Source organism: Amphimedon queenslandica, unplaced genomic scaffold, assembly GCF_000090795.2.
Source record: "Amphimedon queenslandica unplaced genomic scaffold, v1.1 AMPQUscaffold_13346, whole genome shotgun sequence".
Taxonomy (NCBI): Eukaryota; Metazoa; Porifera; class Demospongiae; order Haplosclerida; family Niphatidae; genus Amphimedon; species Amphimedon queenslandica.
Window position 1 is genome coordinate 170529 of NW_003546418.1, and position 16297 is coordinate 186825.

A 16297-nucleotide genomic window follows, 5' to 3' on the forward strand; every position below is an offset into this window, starting at 1 on the left:
AACCATCTTTCTCCTATTTTTAAAGCAGTCAGTGGTGTGTTCACCTCTACTATATTCAGTGATGATGGTAGGAGTTCATCAGGTATGTTCAGTGAAAGAGCTTGTAATGTGTTGTTGTCCTTTAGTAACTGCTCTATTACTCCATTGAGTAGAGGATGAGGATGACAAAATATGTCTAAAGCATTTAGTAATAATTTTGGAACGATATTTAGAGTTACATTTAGCGTTAGTGATGTTATTGTTTCATTTTTTGTTACTCCTTTAATGACACTGATAATGGTACTTGTACTTGTTATTCTCATAAATTCAATCTTCATTTCTTGTAGTGATGAATTCATTTGTATACATTTCTCAAGTTTAGTGCACATGTAGTTAGTATTGCCTGCTGTTGATAGATCTATGGCTGTAGGACAACTCATTATTAAGTGCAGTATCTTCAATTGAGGAAGATCGAGGAACTGTAACAATACAAGACAAGGAACATATTTACCTGGTTTTAATTCACAGTAGCACTCCTGAATATTGTATAGAAGTGATGGTTGTAATATGTTATGCATTGCTTTATCAATGTCTACAAAAAAGTTTGCCTCTAATCTCTTAAACTGGGTTTGTAGCAAATTGTAGACTAGAGTAGAGAAGACTGCAGATGGCTGAAGCTGAAGCAGCTGAAGTAAAAGTTCCGGGAAGTGCAAGTGACTCCATGTTGTGTTGGAATTGTTGATAAAATAGCTAAAACACAACCAGTCAAAAAACGATGAAAAATGCACTACTTTAAAAAGACACAGCGAGTGGTTATTGATGGATTGTGCTAATACTTGACATAAAGTTGTGTTTTGTGATTCATACAGGAGTTGAAAAAGAATCGGGGAAAGTCTGGGAAGATAACAAGAACAAGTTTGATCATCTTTTGCTACTCTAATTTCAGGATTCTGATAAAAGTAACAGAGATGAAAAGTCTTAAACAATGGTTTCTTCTCGCACTGTAAGTCAAGATGTTGTATATTAAAATACTGTTGATAGCTCTCATGTTCAAGGTGAGTTAGACCTGCCACAAACCTTAGACACATTCGAAAGTGATCATCATCAAAGTGATCCATAAACACTTCCTCTGTCTTCTTCTCATGCTTAGCTATCCACCATGCAGCTAGAAATTCCTGTATACTCAAGTGAAGGAACTGATACTTCTTCTCATCATATTCTACAAACTCTGTGATTAAACCAAGATAGTCTTCTTTGACTGCCTCACTCAGTGACTGTAATTGATGTAATGAAAATGTCATACTAGTATTAGCTAGGTTAGTATAAGCTAATTGACATATCTCTTGTAAAGGTTTAGCTAATTGTGATGGTAATGAAGAAAGACTACCTAAAGTATGTGGGTCAATACCACGTCTATTAATATGTCTTCTGATAGTTTGTAGGATAAAGTTCTCATACAGTTGAGTGAGTGTTGTTAGTAAGTGTCCTCCTTCCTTACAATAAACTAAGATGACCATGGAACAGACTAGTGGTACATAACACAATGATTGGACATCATTTCGTACTTTAAGATCATTAATAAGTTTCACTGCTAGTTGTGAGTCCTTACTGCTTTGAGTAGTTGTGAATACTTTGTATTTGTCATCATCTTCTCTTACCTTATTCATGAGTTCTTGTGCTAGTTTTGTATCTTTTTGAAGTGTTTGTATAATTACTGTTGATATTTCTTTCTCAAAAAACCCAATGACCTGAACATGTCTACTGAGAGTATCCATTTTCAAAAGTAAAGAGGAGGCATAGCTACGAGAGGTAGTAATTACGGAACATTGGTCTAACTGTTTTCTATAAATGATGCTAACAACTAAAGAAGACTGTCTGAGCTGTTCACTTAGTTCATCCCAACCATCAAAGATTATCAGTAATCCTTCTCCATTTCCCTTCTCAAACCATTCAGCTACCTTGAGAACTTCATAACGTCTATACTCAAACAGGTCAGCTAGTGTAGTAGCTGTAGCTATCTTGCTATTCCTTAAAGGACAGTAAAGTACCAAGTCATACTGTTGATGTACAAGTGGTCCATTAGACCACATATTTAACAGTTTACGACAGAGTGTTGTCTTGCCAATACCAGGAGGACCGTCTATTACTACTCTGAGAGACAGAGAACTATCTGTGGGTTGGAGGACATCTTCAACACTTATCTCTTTGTTTTCAGTTAGTTTAACTGTTTCATCAACTTTTCCTCTAAGTAGATGCCAAGCTGATCCTGCTTGTGTGCTGTAATCTTGTTTTTCTACAAGTGCAAGTCTTCCAAAAAAATCTTTTCCAATTCTTGGTGGCCAGTCTGTAGCAACAATAGGTTGGTGTTTGTAGTGTTGTCTCATATTGTCAGCATATCCTTGTACATCATCAGGTATTGAACTAATGAGTTTAACTACATCAGACTGACCTATTGATCAAGATACATGTACATGTATTTGCAGCAAATAATTTATTACCTCTCATATTAGTAACTGGTGTATTGAATAAATCATCAACTGGTGATGGTAGTACAGTATGTGAAATGACATTATCAGGTATAGACCGACCTAATGTATTGAGATCACTAATAATTTACACACACACACACATACTCACCTAACTGGTGTAATATAGAGGTAGCAATATCTGTTAGTGAGCGATGTTTTTGGTTTATTAATACATGGCATATATCAATAAGATACTGCTCTGGATTAAGAGAGGATTCCAACTGTTGCTCAATGACATTCACAAGTTTACTAGATTTCTCATTATTTGTTAATCCTAATACATGCACCTCGTCTTTAGTTTGTTGTGGTATCAGTTCTTTAGCATACAGTGCATCAGTTACATTGCATAGATTCACACTAATAGCATGAACTAATTTATATGAATGACTCTGTAGTATATCTTTTCGTCCGTTACCTACAGTATAGTGTATCAGTTAATAATTGTTGTATTAAGTGCATGTTTACCTGATGTAGTACTAGTAACAGATTCATTAATAATTACAGAAGCTGAGGACGATACAGTAGGTACTGGTACAGTACTAGTAGGAGCATCAGTATTACCTATTATGTATTTTTAATTATAATAGATATAAATGCATGATCATACCTCCTGTACATTGATGTACTTGTAACTGATCATTAATAGTTTGCAATAAATTGATCTCTTCTCTTTTAGTTAATGCATTGAGTACATCTCTCCATGTTGCTGTAGGATTCTTCTTAAGCCATTTAGAAAAGAGGGCTCCTTTACTTTGTTCAGCATTTATTGAAAAGTCTTCAATCGTTGTAATATCTTGTTGTTTTATTCCAGGTAAGAGAAGACCAAATGGTTGCCAGTCAACAAGTGGTTCAAGCCATTGAAGTAATAGGAAAATATCAGGTTGATCATCAATCATAGGACCAGGATTGAGTTCAACATCTCCTGATAAGAGGAGGAGAAGTAAAACCAAATAGTAAATCACATCAGAGCTACTGCCAATAGTAGCTATAAACAAGACTAATGACTGGAGGCAGTGGATCATAACAGTAGCAGTAATTATACCTATTGTAAATACATTGTATGATAATATTATGTATTATACTGTTAGTTTGTTTACCAGTTGAAGGCGGAATAAAATTGAGCTTCATGCATGCATTTTAATAAAGATAAAAGAAGAGAAACAATAAGAGACAGAGCTGCTGGCAGTTTAGATGTCTTCTCTCCTGATGTAGATCTAGTACTGCCTGACTTGCTGTCTACTGCAGCTTTGAATGAGTGAGAGTGGCGGCCATTTGCTGGTCTACTGGCTTGACAGTAGTTCCATAGTCCAATACTTCCTCTCCATTGAGAAACATCAATCATCTTGTAATTATAAGTAAAGTATAATTAAAATGAACTATGATATGCTTACCTCTATCAGTATAAATGATCAACTTTTGTAAGATAAAGAAATGAAAAGATACAGTCAAAAGTACAAGCCAGGGGTACAAGCAAAGCCGGTACAAGCGCTGTTGCAAAGAAGGCGTGGCTCCTGAACCATAAGCTCCACCTACAAACCTAATTAGCTACACCTCCTAATCACTGTTTAGATCGAGGTCAGTTTAGATTGAGGCAGCATAATTTTTGCTAGTTTTTTATACTCTTCAATCAGTTATTGATCTTTTAGGTACTTATCAGTACCTTATATACTCGTATTGAATCAATTGGCAATGTGGCATGGTAACTGATAAAGGCATATTGAATTTGAGCATAGATCTAAATCTATGATAGTCTCATTCTATAGGTATTGGATCATGTCAGTACAGGGAGGATCACGTGATAGGTCACATGACTTGATATCAACTGCCACTCCTTGTGTGAACGGGTGGGAGTGTTCCTGGCACCCACTTCAAGTGAGAAACCATACCCACTAATGATTGCGTAATATTTATTTGTAAAGGTTATTTTTTATTAATGATACTTATCAAGTGTTTTGTGAACAAATAAATAAATTGAACTGACTCCGTCTAGAAGTTATGGCCATTTTTATGTTTAGCCATTAAAAAAATACCTTGTAATTATAATGTACCCATGTTTTTTCCAAAAAATGGCCCCAAAATCACCTCAAATTTTTATTACTTTTTTGTTACATATTTATGTCCTTATGCTACATGTATGTAGAAATTAAGTTTGAGGTGATTCTGACTTCATGCAATTTGTAAAGTTCCCTCTCTTCCATTCCACCATTTATGGTGTTTGTACATGTACATGCATGCATGTACATGTTTATTCCTACAGAGTCCCGTAAGGCACTGTTTGCTGATGGTATTGGAGAGAAATCAAAGAGTAATTATTTACTGACAATGCTGAAGGATATTACAGTTAGTTTATTAACCTACATATACATATACACAATGTATTTTCATTGTATTTGGTAGTGATAATGTATAGGTATATGCATGTATCATATTTAGCAACTTCTGCCAATCAGTAACAGTCTCAACTCTATTATTAAGAGTAGCCTCAAGCTTGTTATTATTTATTTTACACAGATGTACATGTACATGTATTTCTTAATTTTGTAGTATTTTTGTCTTCCTCTCCACTAGTAGTGTGTATTGGTGAACAGTTGGACAGATGGCACATGGTGTATTGTACACTGGTGAGGGAGTGTTCAGTAATGTAGTAAAATTGAGATACATCAAGATCAAGTCAAGAAGTATGTGAGAAAGAACGAGATGTGAGTATAGACAGACACGCTTACTAATTAATATTAAAATGCATGTAATGTCCTTATGCTGTGTAAAAAGTTGTAGCTGATTCTAATTGTTGCTACTAATTTTTAAAGTACCAAGTTTTGGAGGGAAAAGCAACCTACCATATGTGGCCAAGCATGCATGTTTTTGTTCCAAAATCACCCCCAAATTTTATTATGCACATTGATAGTAATTTTGCAGCCATGTAGCATTGGAATACAGCAAAATTGACAAAATTTAATTTAGGCAATTTCATTATTAATATGCCAATCTCCAAAATCAAACTCTGCCAACTTTTTCAGTATCAATTTTGATAAAGTGAGCCTGAAATAACAGTCAGACATTGGACAGTTTTTGACCATTTTGTTCAATTGTTCAATCAAACTCTACATCGCTTAACCAATTTTGTCTGAACAACATAATCTGTATAATAATTCATCATGCTTGATTCACAAAGCAAATTAATAGTTAAATAACATGCTTTATGAGCTGATACATGTAAGCACTGCAATACTGTACATTGCATTTGGAGCAACTATAAAAATTCATAAGAAATCCCTATTTTGTTTTGAATCAACTCAAACTTGATGCGCAGAATAAGGACATGTACATGTACATGTACATGTATATACATATACTTGTATGTATCAAGAAAAATTATAAAAAGTATCTCCTACCCATTTTGGCAATGTTAGGCCAACAACCCTATACTATATACCGTATAACACTTTATTTTGGTGGCGCTTTTGCTGTAAAATTGTAATTTGTGGTTTTTAATTTGGCGATTTTTATGTACACATGCATTACTGAGCATGCGCATTAATGATCAGCAGTTTTAATATTGGTGATTCTGCTTCTAAACTGCCAATTGCCAAAATAAAACTCCACCAAATTAAAGCGTTATACGGTAGTACAGAGGCTTTGGCCTAATTTATTAAGAATTTAAAATTGATGAAAAACCAAATATGATCAGAATCAGCTCAAACTTTCTGTACAACATAAGTACATGTATTTGTATCAGAAAAAATATACTGGTATGATTTAGTTGTAATGAATCAGGAAACTAGCTCCCACTAATTAACTATTATCAATACTTTAGGAGTGTGTACTCTTGCTGTAATCAACAGGATAATTATACTCAACTTTGAAGAGGACAAAGAGAAGAATAATGGACTATCAAATGATATAGAGAATGAGACAAAGTAAGGACATTGATTATGAATAATGACGGTAATGTTTTATAATTGTTGGTACATTTAATTGTATTGTTTGTGGGTGTGGTATTGTACATGTTGGTCTCGTACATGTGCATGTAGCTAGAAGAGTTGATGAAGTAAAGTGAGCTCCTTTTGAAAATACATGTATTAGCCTAAAGGGATTTGCCAAATTAACATCAATATTTGTACATTGTACGTGTGTAGTATCAGCATTATTATTAGTAGTAGTACTATTATTTTAAATATTATCCTACCCTTTACATGTATTACATGTACATTGTAGATGTAATTAGGTAATAGTATATTTTAATAGTAATCCTATCCCAGTACATGTACATATACATGTGTATTTATCCTCATTATCCTACATTGTACCCTGTACATTTACATGTAGTCATGTACACTTGTAGAGTTACAGTACATGTATATCATTAGCACATGCATAATTAGTCGTTATTATTATTTTTAATGTTATTTTTCTATCCTAGTATTTCTTTAGACGTTATTGATTCCAAAAAAGAAGCACAAACACAAAAAACTTAAAAACACAAACACAAGAATCATCACAGAAGATCCATTGAGGAAGATACTGACTGTCATAAGACTCACTCAACTAAAAGAGATAAGAACGAGTCCTCTCAGAATGGCCACTCCTCACTGCTAAATGACTCCACCGATTTCTCATCATTCCTTGGAGGTCACTAAACAAACATTACACTTTTTCATGTTTTCTTATAGATTATGGCTAGACCAGTCAGAACTATTACAAGTAATGCTACATTTCGAAGTGTGGCAGAGGAAGGGTTGAAAGAGAGTGCAGAACCGCTGGGTAAATTTGGTATCTTACACTGCCATTGCTTTTATGTAAATGTAGATTTTGTATCTGTGGAAAATATATATCTGGCACAGAATTAGGTGTCCCAAGAGAAAAGTCTTGTCTTTGTCAAACAAGCGGTCATCATAGAGATGGTCACCATAGCAGCCATCATGCTCGCCTGAGAGGAGAAGGCGTTTTTGTTTCCTGTGACAAATATCTCACTTTCCATGATTGAAGCCACCAAGGAGATTGAAAGTACATGTGCATTGTATTTCATAGATGGCCATCACCAGGGATATCACCTACGTGTAGGAGGTGATAGTGACCACAGGAACGTTCCCCATTCCCCAATCAAGATGATCTCATTCTACTTGAAGGAGAGAGAGGAGGAGGGAGGAGAGATTATGATAGGACCTCCCCTGGTAGGAGGAGGAGGAGTAGATCAATGGAGAATAAGAGATCAAACTCAACTAAGAAGAAGTAATGTATAATGATAATTATACAAATAATGCTATACTAGTAATAATGATAATACAAAATATGTACATGTACATGTGCAGTACATTGTACATGTAATATGTAAATAGAGTATCCAATTGAATGAATATTTTGAAGAGCTTTAATTTCATGGTTGCATGCTAATCCATGAAAACTGGCTAAGTTTTGGTTCTCAAGCACTATACAGTATTGCACTTTTCTCATTATTAATTAAAATAACTTTATTTAATGTACTTTAGTCTGGACTGGGCCAGACTAAATGTACTTGTAGGAGGAGCAGATCAGTTTCAAGAAGGAGAAGGGATGATCCCCTCTCTCTACTAGGAGACCAACCAGTCCTACCAGGAGAAGGTCTCGTTCCCCTATAGACACAGTCCTTGCTCACGGTCACCATGATGATAACCTCGTCATTGTAGGAGGACTCTCCCATGTAGGAGATCTCGTTCTTCTCTGGGGCAGTCATCAAGGAGACAGGATAGATGAGGGACCTCACGTGAGGGGAAGAGAGAGGAGAAGGAGAGAGACTTTGAAGAGGAGGAGTGAGTATTAACAGTAATAGTCATCCTACTGTACATGTACATGTACATGTATATTACAATTAATTTTTAAAGTTGTTCAAAAATTGCCTGTACAAATTGCCTGTCCTTTGAGTCGAATTTGAATAGTAGAAAATTTTTTCTCCCCCAATTTTAATATCATTTTCTAATACATATTTATGTTCTAATTTGTTCTTATGCTGTGTAGAGAGTTTTAGCTGATTCCAAATTTAATTTTTAAAGTCATCGCCTTTTTTAATTGCCGATTTTTCAAGGCTACAGCCATAGTTTTTCTAAAAAGTGGCTCCAAATTCACCCTGATTTTAATTTCATCTTCTGCTACATGTTGATGTCCTCATGCTGTGTAGAAAGTTTGAGCCAATTTTGATTTCAATTTTTTAAATTATAGTCTTTTTCAGAAATAGACAAAATTAAAATACCCAAGGTTTTTTTGAAAAGTTAGCTATGAAATCACCTCAAATTTTTATTACGTTTTTTGATACATACATGTACATATCTGAGCTGATTCCGATTTCAATTTTACAAGTTTATGAGTTTGTAAGAATTACCAAATTAAAAAATGGTTCGGAAATTATTCAAAATTTTTATTACATTATCTGCCACATATTGATGTCCTTATGCTATGTAGAAAGTTTGAGCTGATTCCGACTTCAATTTTTAAAGTTACAGCCATCTTAAAAAAGCGCTACAAATGTGAAAATTTCCCAAGGCTAGATATACATGTATATACCGGTATAGCCTATGGTTTTGTGAATTTTGTCACCCATCCCTTTTCTGATACATATTGTTGAGTACAGTATTATTACCACTGCAGGCTAGGTAAGTCAGAGTTGCTACCCATTAGGTTGATGCCTCCTGAAGCTATTATGTTGTGTAAATTCACAATAGACATCAGTGACGTATGGTCCTATACAATGTAGTGTAGTACTGTAAGAGATATTCTCATATGGTATTCAACCTTACTATGGAATGAGCAATGAAGAAGTGATTAAATATGTACAGACTGATAATGTATTGAGAAGACCTCAAGGAACACCACAAGTAAAAGACTAATGATAATCTAGAGTACATTATATAGAGTACATTATATGTACTAGTAATTATAATGATGATATTACGAAAGGGAGCTAGGGGAGGTAGTCCTGACTATACTTGTGCACTAGTGTAGTAAGAGGATACTACAGTGCATTGTTGGAGGATAAAGGTATTAATATGGTAGTATACCTGTCCATTCCAGACACCTTGGGACCGAATAATACCTTCCTGATTATGAACCTGTCCTTATTTCAGAGGTTCATTAATGCACATAACTATTGTATTGGGACTGATACTACCTAATTTGATTACAGAGGTGTCCTTATTTTAGAGTGTCCACAATAGGAGTAGGTTATACTGTATTAGGCCTGGTTCACAATTATGACACTAGGCCAACGTAACATCAATTTTTAATCAAAAGTGTGGGCGATTTGACCTTTTGATGCATGCTTTCCGCTGGAATCGATCCAGATTTGATTCCAGCGTCAACGTAACGTCAGGACTAGCGTAATATTGTGAACCAGCCTTTACTATTACTATTCACTTCAATCCTACTACTATAGTAATAGTAGTAGCGATGGTTGGAAACATATCAAGTGGTCTTTTTGGTGATACTGCAGATTACTTCATATTTCTTGCATTTCATAAAGGAAATTTTGATCATTTCAAACCAAAACTTCCTAAAGTATTTTTTGCAAAGTGTGGAACTGAAGTTAAACGATTAGTAGTAGACACTTATAAACCATTACCTCATGATATTCTTAATGGAATCAAGCAGAATGAGTCGGGATATGATACATCTACTCTACCACAAAATGTAATTGAAATAAAATTCTACAGGTGTCGGCATATTGTTGATACTGTTACAATTTGTACTTCACAGTACTAGTGTGTGCATTATGTTGATGTTAATTAATAACTACTATTGTTTAAATTAAAAATTATCTCATGATATTTTTATGATAGCATTCAGTGGAAGAGGAGGCTGAATAATTTGCAGAGTCACGACAGCCAATGCAGTACATTCTCTATTGTTAGAGCTGCCTCTCTTTTTGTTAACTATGACTATACCACTTCTATTTACTTATCAATTGTCAATTCCATTCCAAAATATTTTGTCCTCTGTTCTAAATATTTCGTACTCATTTCTTTTCTTCTTTCTCTCTCATTGTATTATTGTTGTTTATATATTATTATTATTTTATTATTATTATTTCTTATACCCATTTTCATTTTGGAAATATTATTATTGTTATAATGCACACACATATTTTCATTTTGGAAATATCATCTTGTATTATATTATTATAATGCACACGCATTCATTTTAATTTTTTCCCTATGGAAGTAAACTTAAATGAAGAAAACTATATTATTATTATTATTATTATTATTATTATTATTATTATTATTATTATTATTATCATTATTATTATTATTATTATTATTATTATAATTCAGAGTGATTATTGAAATAAAACTATGGACGTTTACAATTATCAAAAATAATAATGTTATAAGTATGCACTACTAGATAGTGTCATTCAACTTGTAACTCTAACAGTGTAAATTGTAATAAGCTGATGTTGACTGGAGCAATGTTCTTAAAATGATGGACATTTTTAAAGAAACATTAAAAATTTTTATTAACAGCATAAAAAATTATATAAAGCAGCAAATACATTATACTACTATTAGTTTTAGCAATAGACACGGTAATTATAATAATAAATTTAAAAAAGCACAGGTACTAAAATACTAATAATAAGTAATATCAATGCATATAAACACATTCAATAAAAGTTAATGTATAAAAGCTATGGCATGTAAAAGAAATCTCATTTCAATAAAAAGTGGAGCAGAAACAAGTACACAAACTATTAATGCTCATAAACAATACAACATAATATACAATACAACAATGAATGATTTATAATAAAAATAAGAAATAAATAAATACTGAGCATTACTTTACTGTAAAAAAACATCATCAAAAATAGAAAAAATTGCCCTGCTGTGAAAATGAAAAAATTACCCAACAAGAAGTCTCCATTATTCCATTATTATTCCATTATTTTATAGTAATAATGATAATACAAAATATGTACACGTGCATGTGCAGTACATTGTACATGTAACATCTAAATAGAGTATCCAATTGCATGAATATTAGGAAGAGCTTTAATTTCATGGTTGTATGCTAATCCATTAAAACTGGCAAAGTATTGCTTCTCAAGCACTATACAGTATTGCACTTTTCTCATTATTAATAAAAATTACATTATTTAATGTACTTTAGTCTGGACTGGGCCAGACTATATACTAGTAATTAATGATGACATTAATAAAGGAAGGGGATATACTTAAGGTAGGGACTATGCTTGTCAACTAGTGTAATAAGAGGATGCTACAGTACATGTATATTGTATGGAGGATTAAGGTATTCATATGGTGTTATATATATCTATTCTGGACACCTTGGGACCCAATAATACCCTAGCTCCTGATTATGAGCCTGTCCTTATTTCAGAGGTTCATTAATACCAAGTAACCCTTTATGTTCTTGTTAATAGACATTTATATGGTATTGGGACTGATACCACATGTACCTGTCCTGATTATACAGGTGTCCTTATTTTAGAGTGTCCACAATAGGAGGAGGTTATACTATATTACTATTACTATTGACTTCACTCCTACTACTGGTTCATTCTTTAATGTTATATTACAATACAGTCATTATGTATCATCAGTATGTATAATGAGTGGGCCTGTATCTATTTATTATATTAGGAGATATACGATCTTATGTTGGACTGTTGGGCCATTAATTGTACTGACAGATCTAAAGCTATTGAAATATTTAATGGCCTATAAATATCTAAGAAACAAGGTACAGCAGTTATTTCTATTAGAAAGAATTCCCACATAAATTCACTTAATACAGCAGGAATGTGCTATAAAAACATACTTAGCATGCACATTCAACCTTATATGCTTCCCTAGTTACACATTTATTACTCACTCTCTCTCTCTCTCTCTCTCTCTCTCTCTCTCTCACTCAGGGTGACTGCATAGTACATAACATTAAATCAAAGAAATACAACCTCAACCTCATTAATCACACCGTCATTATTGTCATCGTCATTAACTGATACTTCTGGTGTTAATACTACAGCACCAGTGATAAACTCAATCTCCTCATTATTGTCGCCTACTAATCATTATGTATTGATGTAGATAATGAATAATGAAAAAATCTATTGGTAGTTGTATAATGGAATTGATAATAGGTGAGATGGGAGAGAGAGGGTGGAGGTTAAATGAATGAAAGGGAGAGAGAGGGAGAAAGTAGATACAAGGAAATAGATACATGTAACTGTATATACATGGACATGTATGGTATGGTATGTACATGAAATGATGATACTATTATATAAAATTTACTTTTTATTTCTTTCATTTTCTAGTATTGTATAGTTGGAAATTTTGGGGGAAATTAAATTTGGCGTTTTGATAGCCATCACCAAAATTAAAATCCATTATTTTTAGCCATTATGCACATGCTCAATGGAATGTGGCCAAAAAATTTGCCAAATTAAAACCTGCCAATCACCAAAATTTAGCAATTTCCCAAATTTTATTCACTTCAAAATTTTCCGCTATACAGTACTTCATCTCCTCCAGTCCATTCACATATGTTGTCATGGTAACAGAGAGATAATTTTGAGTCAGAGATAAAGAGAGAGTTAATAGAGAGAAGAGAATGGGAACACAATCATGTTACAAAACAGTAACTAGAATAGTATACCATAATGTTTATTATTATTGTATATTTATAAATTAATAATTGTTATTTGTTGCTGATACAACTTGTTGACTGCACCCATTTACTATGATGATGCATCTTTAGTAACAATAACAGTTAACCATAGTTGGAAGGAGTTCATCATGTTAGTTACTATTCCTATAATTCTGTAAAAGTAACTCTTGGCCTAATAAATGTATTAGTACAAGTTATAACCACAGCACAGTATATAACATTGAAGAGATATTTGGACTTGGTACACTGAATTTGAATTATTGCAGTGGTCGTTCCTTTGAACAGGAAATAAGTAAGTATATATAATGGTATGTATAACGGTAAGTTATACAAACAAGAACTACTACGATATGTGTGATATGACTTTATTCGTGATCACTCACTGGTACACTATGTTATGACAAAAGAATGATGTGGAGTCAGCTAGGAGCACACAAATACTCCCACATTCTTAGCTCAGTTTGTAAACTTTGTAATTTACCGTTCAGTGCATAAAGTAAGTGACAATGGTTGATGTCTCTCAATGGAGAGCAAGTATTGGACTGTGGAACTACTGTCAAGCTGCCTCCAGTAGACCAGCTAATGGCCACCACTCTCACTCATTCAAAGCTGCAGTAGACAGCAAGTCAGGCAGTACTAGATTAGGAGAGAAGACATCTAAACTGCCAGCAGCTCTGTCTCTTATTAATGCTTTCCTCCTCCTCGTCTTTCTCTCTCTCTCTTTATTGAGACACATCTTGATGATTCCTCCAACAGGTAAACAACAATTGCAACTTTGTACTTGTATATTTACTGGTATTTTATTATTAGGTAACTGCTACCAAGTACAGTGTACTACTGGTGTTACTGTTACTGATACAAATTACCTCCAGTCAGCAGTCTTACCTAGAGGCAGCAGTTCTAACCTGATTTACAATGATCTCTATTTGATTGTTTGTCTACGTATGCTCCTCCTCTTATCAGGAGATGTTGAACTTAATCCTGGTCCTATGATTGATGATCAACCATCTTGTATTTTATTTGCAAAACATTTAGAGCCACTTGTTGATTGGGAACTATTTGCTCTTTGTCTTCCTGGTGGGATAACACAACTTGATGTTGATATAATTAAAGGGAAAGGAAGCTCTTACCTCAGGATGGAGGCTTTACATAAGGGATGGTTACAAGTTAATCCTACAGCATCATGGAGAGATGTCATTAATGCTCTGAAACAATGTAAAGAGAATGAACTAGCTAAAGATATTGAACATCAAATGAAATTGTTTACTGAAGAAGATGATGATAATATGGAAACAACAATTAGTGACACTACATCAGGTAAATATAGTTTGAAGTTTAATCATTATTTACTTCCTATTAAAAAGATGATACTCCAACTTGTACACCAGTGATATTGTCATCAGTTTCTGTAAAGAAATCTACTAGTATTGCATCAGGTAAATATACAGACATGCATAGTACATGCCACTTCATTATCTACTTTAGTTGATTTGAAAGCTATATTAAGAACTCATTCTAGTAAACTTGCAAATAGTATTTGTGAGAAACTTTTTAGAATAACAAACGAGCTTCATGCTGCAAAATTAGTACCAAAACTGTTTAGACGAGAGATGCTTGTAGCAGCAGTTGATAATTATACTAAAGCTGCCAACCTTATAAACATCATTGAACAACAGTTGGAATCCTCTGATAATCCAGAGCAGTATCTTATTGATGTATGTCATGTATTAAAAAACCAACAACATCGTACACTAACAGATATTGCTACCTCTATATTACACCAATTAGGTGAGTGTTTTCTTTTCTTTATTAGCAAGAGCTGATTGTCTTTTTATTAGAAAGTACTGAAAGTAATGATGTTATTTACCAAATGCACAACAAGCATTCAGGTAAGGAAGCTGCTAATGATTATAATAATGAACATTGTACATGTTATAGATAAAATGCATGATCTAAAAGATGTATGTGGAATAAAGGATATAGTATTTCCTGTTGATCGTCAATTGATAAATTGGGAAGAATATGGAATAAGGATTAACTTTCCTAAGAAATATTTGTCATCAATGGGAGCTCACCTAGCAGTACATGTGACTCCACTTGCAGGTGGAAAGTTTGCATTTCCAGAAAATACAATTCTTGTTAGTACAGTGTATGCTGTATCTACCTCGATTCCTATACCAATGAGACTCGAGCTGCAGCATTGCATTGATCCAACTATGACACGTTACCTTAAATTTGCCACTGCATCTATAAATAGCTGTTCTCCTTATCAGTTTTCATTTAAAAAAGAAGGGAAATTTCAATCTGACAGTTGGTATGGGTCTTTCAATTTTGATGCAAATTGTTTTATATGTATTTTGGGATTAAAAGAAGTGCCTGAAGACGATAAAGGAAGCAAACAAAAGCAAAAAGGTCATGCCATGTGCACTAATAGACCTGATGCACAACAAAGTGAAGGAGAGGAGTCTGAAAAGAAAAGAAGAGATGACAAATCAACTGAAAATGGACAATCACCTTCTACTAAAAAATCAATTGGTGTTGAGGAGCGCTCAAGTAAGTTTAAAATACTATTTGTTAATAATTAATTATAATTCATTTAAAGCTCAAACAACTCATTTAGAAGAGTTTGTAGCTTTTGTAGGATTGCTTTTTAAAAAAGAAGAAAAAGATAAAGATATTTTCAGATTTTTTGCTGTCAAAAATTTAAATGCCCTTCTTAAGGTAAGACGTGACATTATTTAGATAAAATTTTGTTAACTGGTATGATCTATTGTAACCTTTTCATCATAGTATAAGGGAGAAGAGCATCCTGATTGGGGAAAAGAAGACCAGTATTTTTACTTTAATTTTAAAGATGAATATATTGAATTGAAGCTCAATGCTGAACAAAAGGAGCAAATAAAAGGATGGCATATTAAGCCTCATAAAACACCCAAAGTATGTAAATTTGATTCACTAGTATTTTATTATTATACTTTCAGTTAAAACGTTGTTTTGTAGAAAACTTTGGTAACAGTATTATTCTTCCTCCATTAATTCTCATAACAGTACATGGTTCACCTGATGCTGTATCTGAAAAACTATATTATGCTGTACCAATAGAGGGTGTGGAAGAGCCTGAAACTATA

At 33.4% G+C, this 16297-nt stretch overlaps 1 protein-coding gene and 2 long non-coding RNA genes across 14 annotated transcripts; all 3 read left to right on the forward strand.

The window, feature by feature from the left end:
• The first annotated feature begins 2134 nt into the window (after nucleotides 1–2134).
• Nucleotides 2135–2446, forward strand: LOC109582903 (uncharacterized). Its single transcript, XR_002185267.1, has 2 exons — nucleotides 2135–2338; nucleotides 2393–2446. It is a non-coding gene; the product is annotated as an uncharacterized LOC109582903 (long non-coding RNA).
• A 1592-nt stretch (nucleotides 2447–4038) lies between these two features.
• On the forward strand, nucleotides 4039–8287 carry LOC109582909 (uncharacterized). 12 transcript variants are annotated; one of them, XR_002185278.1, is made up of 11 exons: nucleotides 4039–4070; nucleotides 4154–4206; nucleotides 4271–4379; nucleotides 4765–4847; nucleotides 5076–5185; nucleotides 6322–6424; nucleotides 6928–7136; nucleotides 7178–7268; nucleotides 7314–7511; nucleotides 7569–7736; nucleotides 7994–8287. It is a non-coding gene; the product is annotated as an uncharacterized LOC109582909 (long non-coding RNA). The 12 variants fall into 12 exon arrangements; XR_002185281.1 differs by having other exon boundaries at nucleotides 4057–4082; XR_002185277.1 differs by having other exon boundaries at nucleotides 4061–4082; nucleotides 4258–4379.
• A 6650-nt stretch (nucleotides 8288–14937) lies between these two features.
• LOC109582898 (uncharacterized) lies at nucleotides 14938–15911 on the forward strand. Its single transcript, XM_019997962.1, has 4 exons — nucleotides 14938–14957; nucleotides 15008–15058; nucleotides 15108–15722; nucleotides 15772–15911. The coding sequence occupies exons 2-4, from the start codon at nucleotides 15040–15042 to the stop codon at nucleotides 15909–15911; spliced, it is 774 nt and encodes a 257-aa protein (XP_019853521.1). The 5' UTR covers nucleotides 14938–14957; nucleotides 15008–15039.
• Nucleotides 15912–16297: the final 386 nt, after the last annotated feature.

Excerpts from the sequence above, each read along its gene's own strand:
- LOC109582898 (XM_019997962.1), top strand. Across the intron at positions 15,723-15,771 it reads TGGTGTTGAGGAGCGCTCAA|CTCAAACAACTCATTTAGAA; the intron begins GTAAGTTTAAAA and ends ATTCATTTAAAG.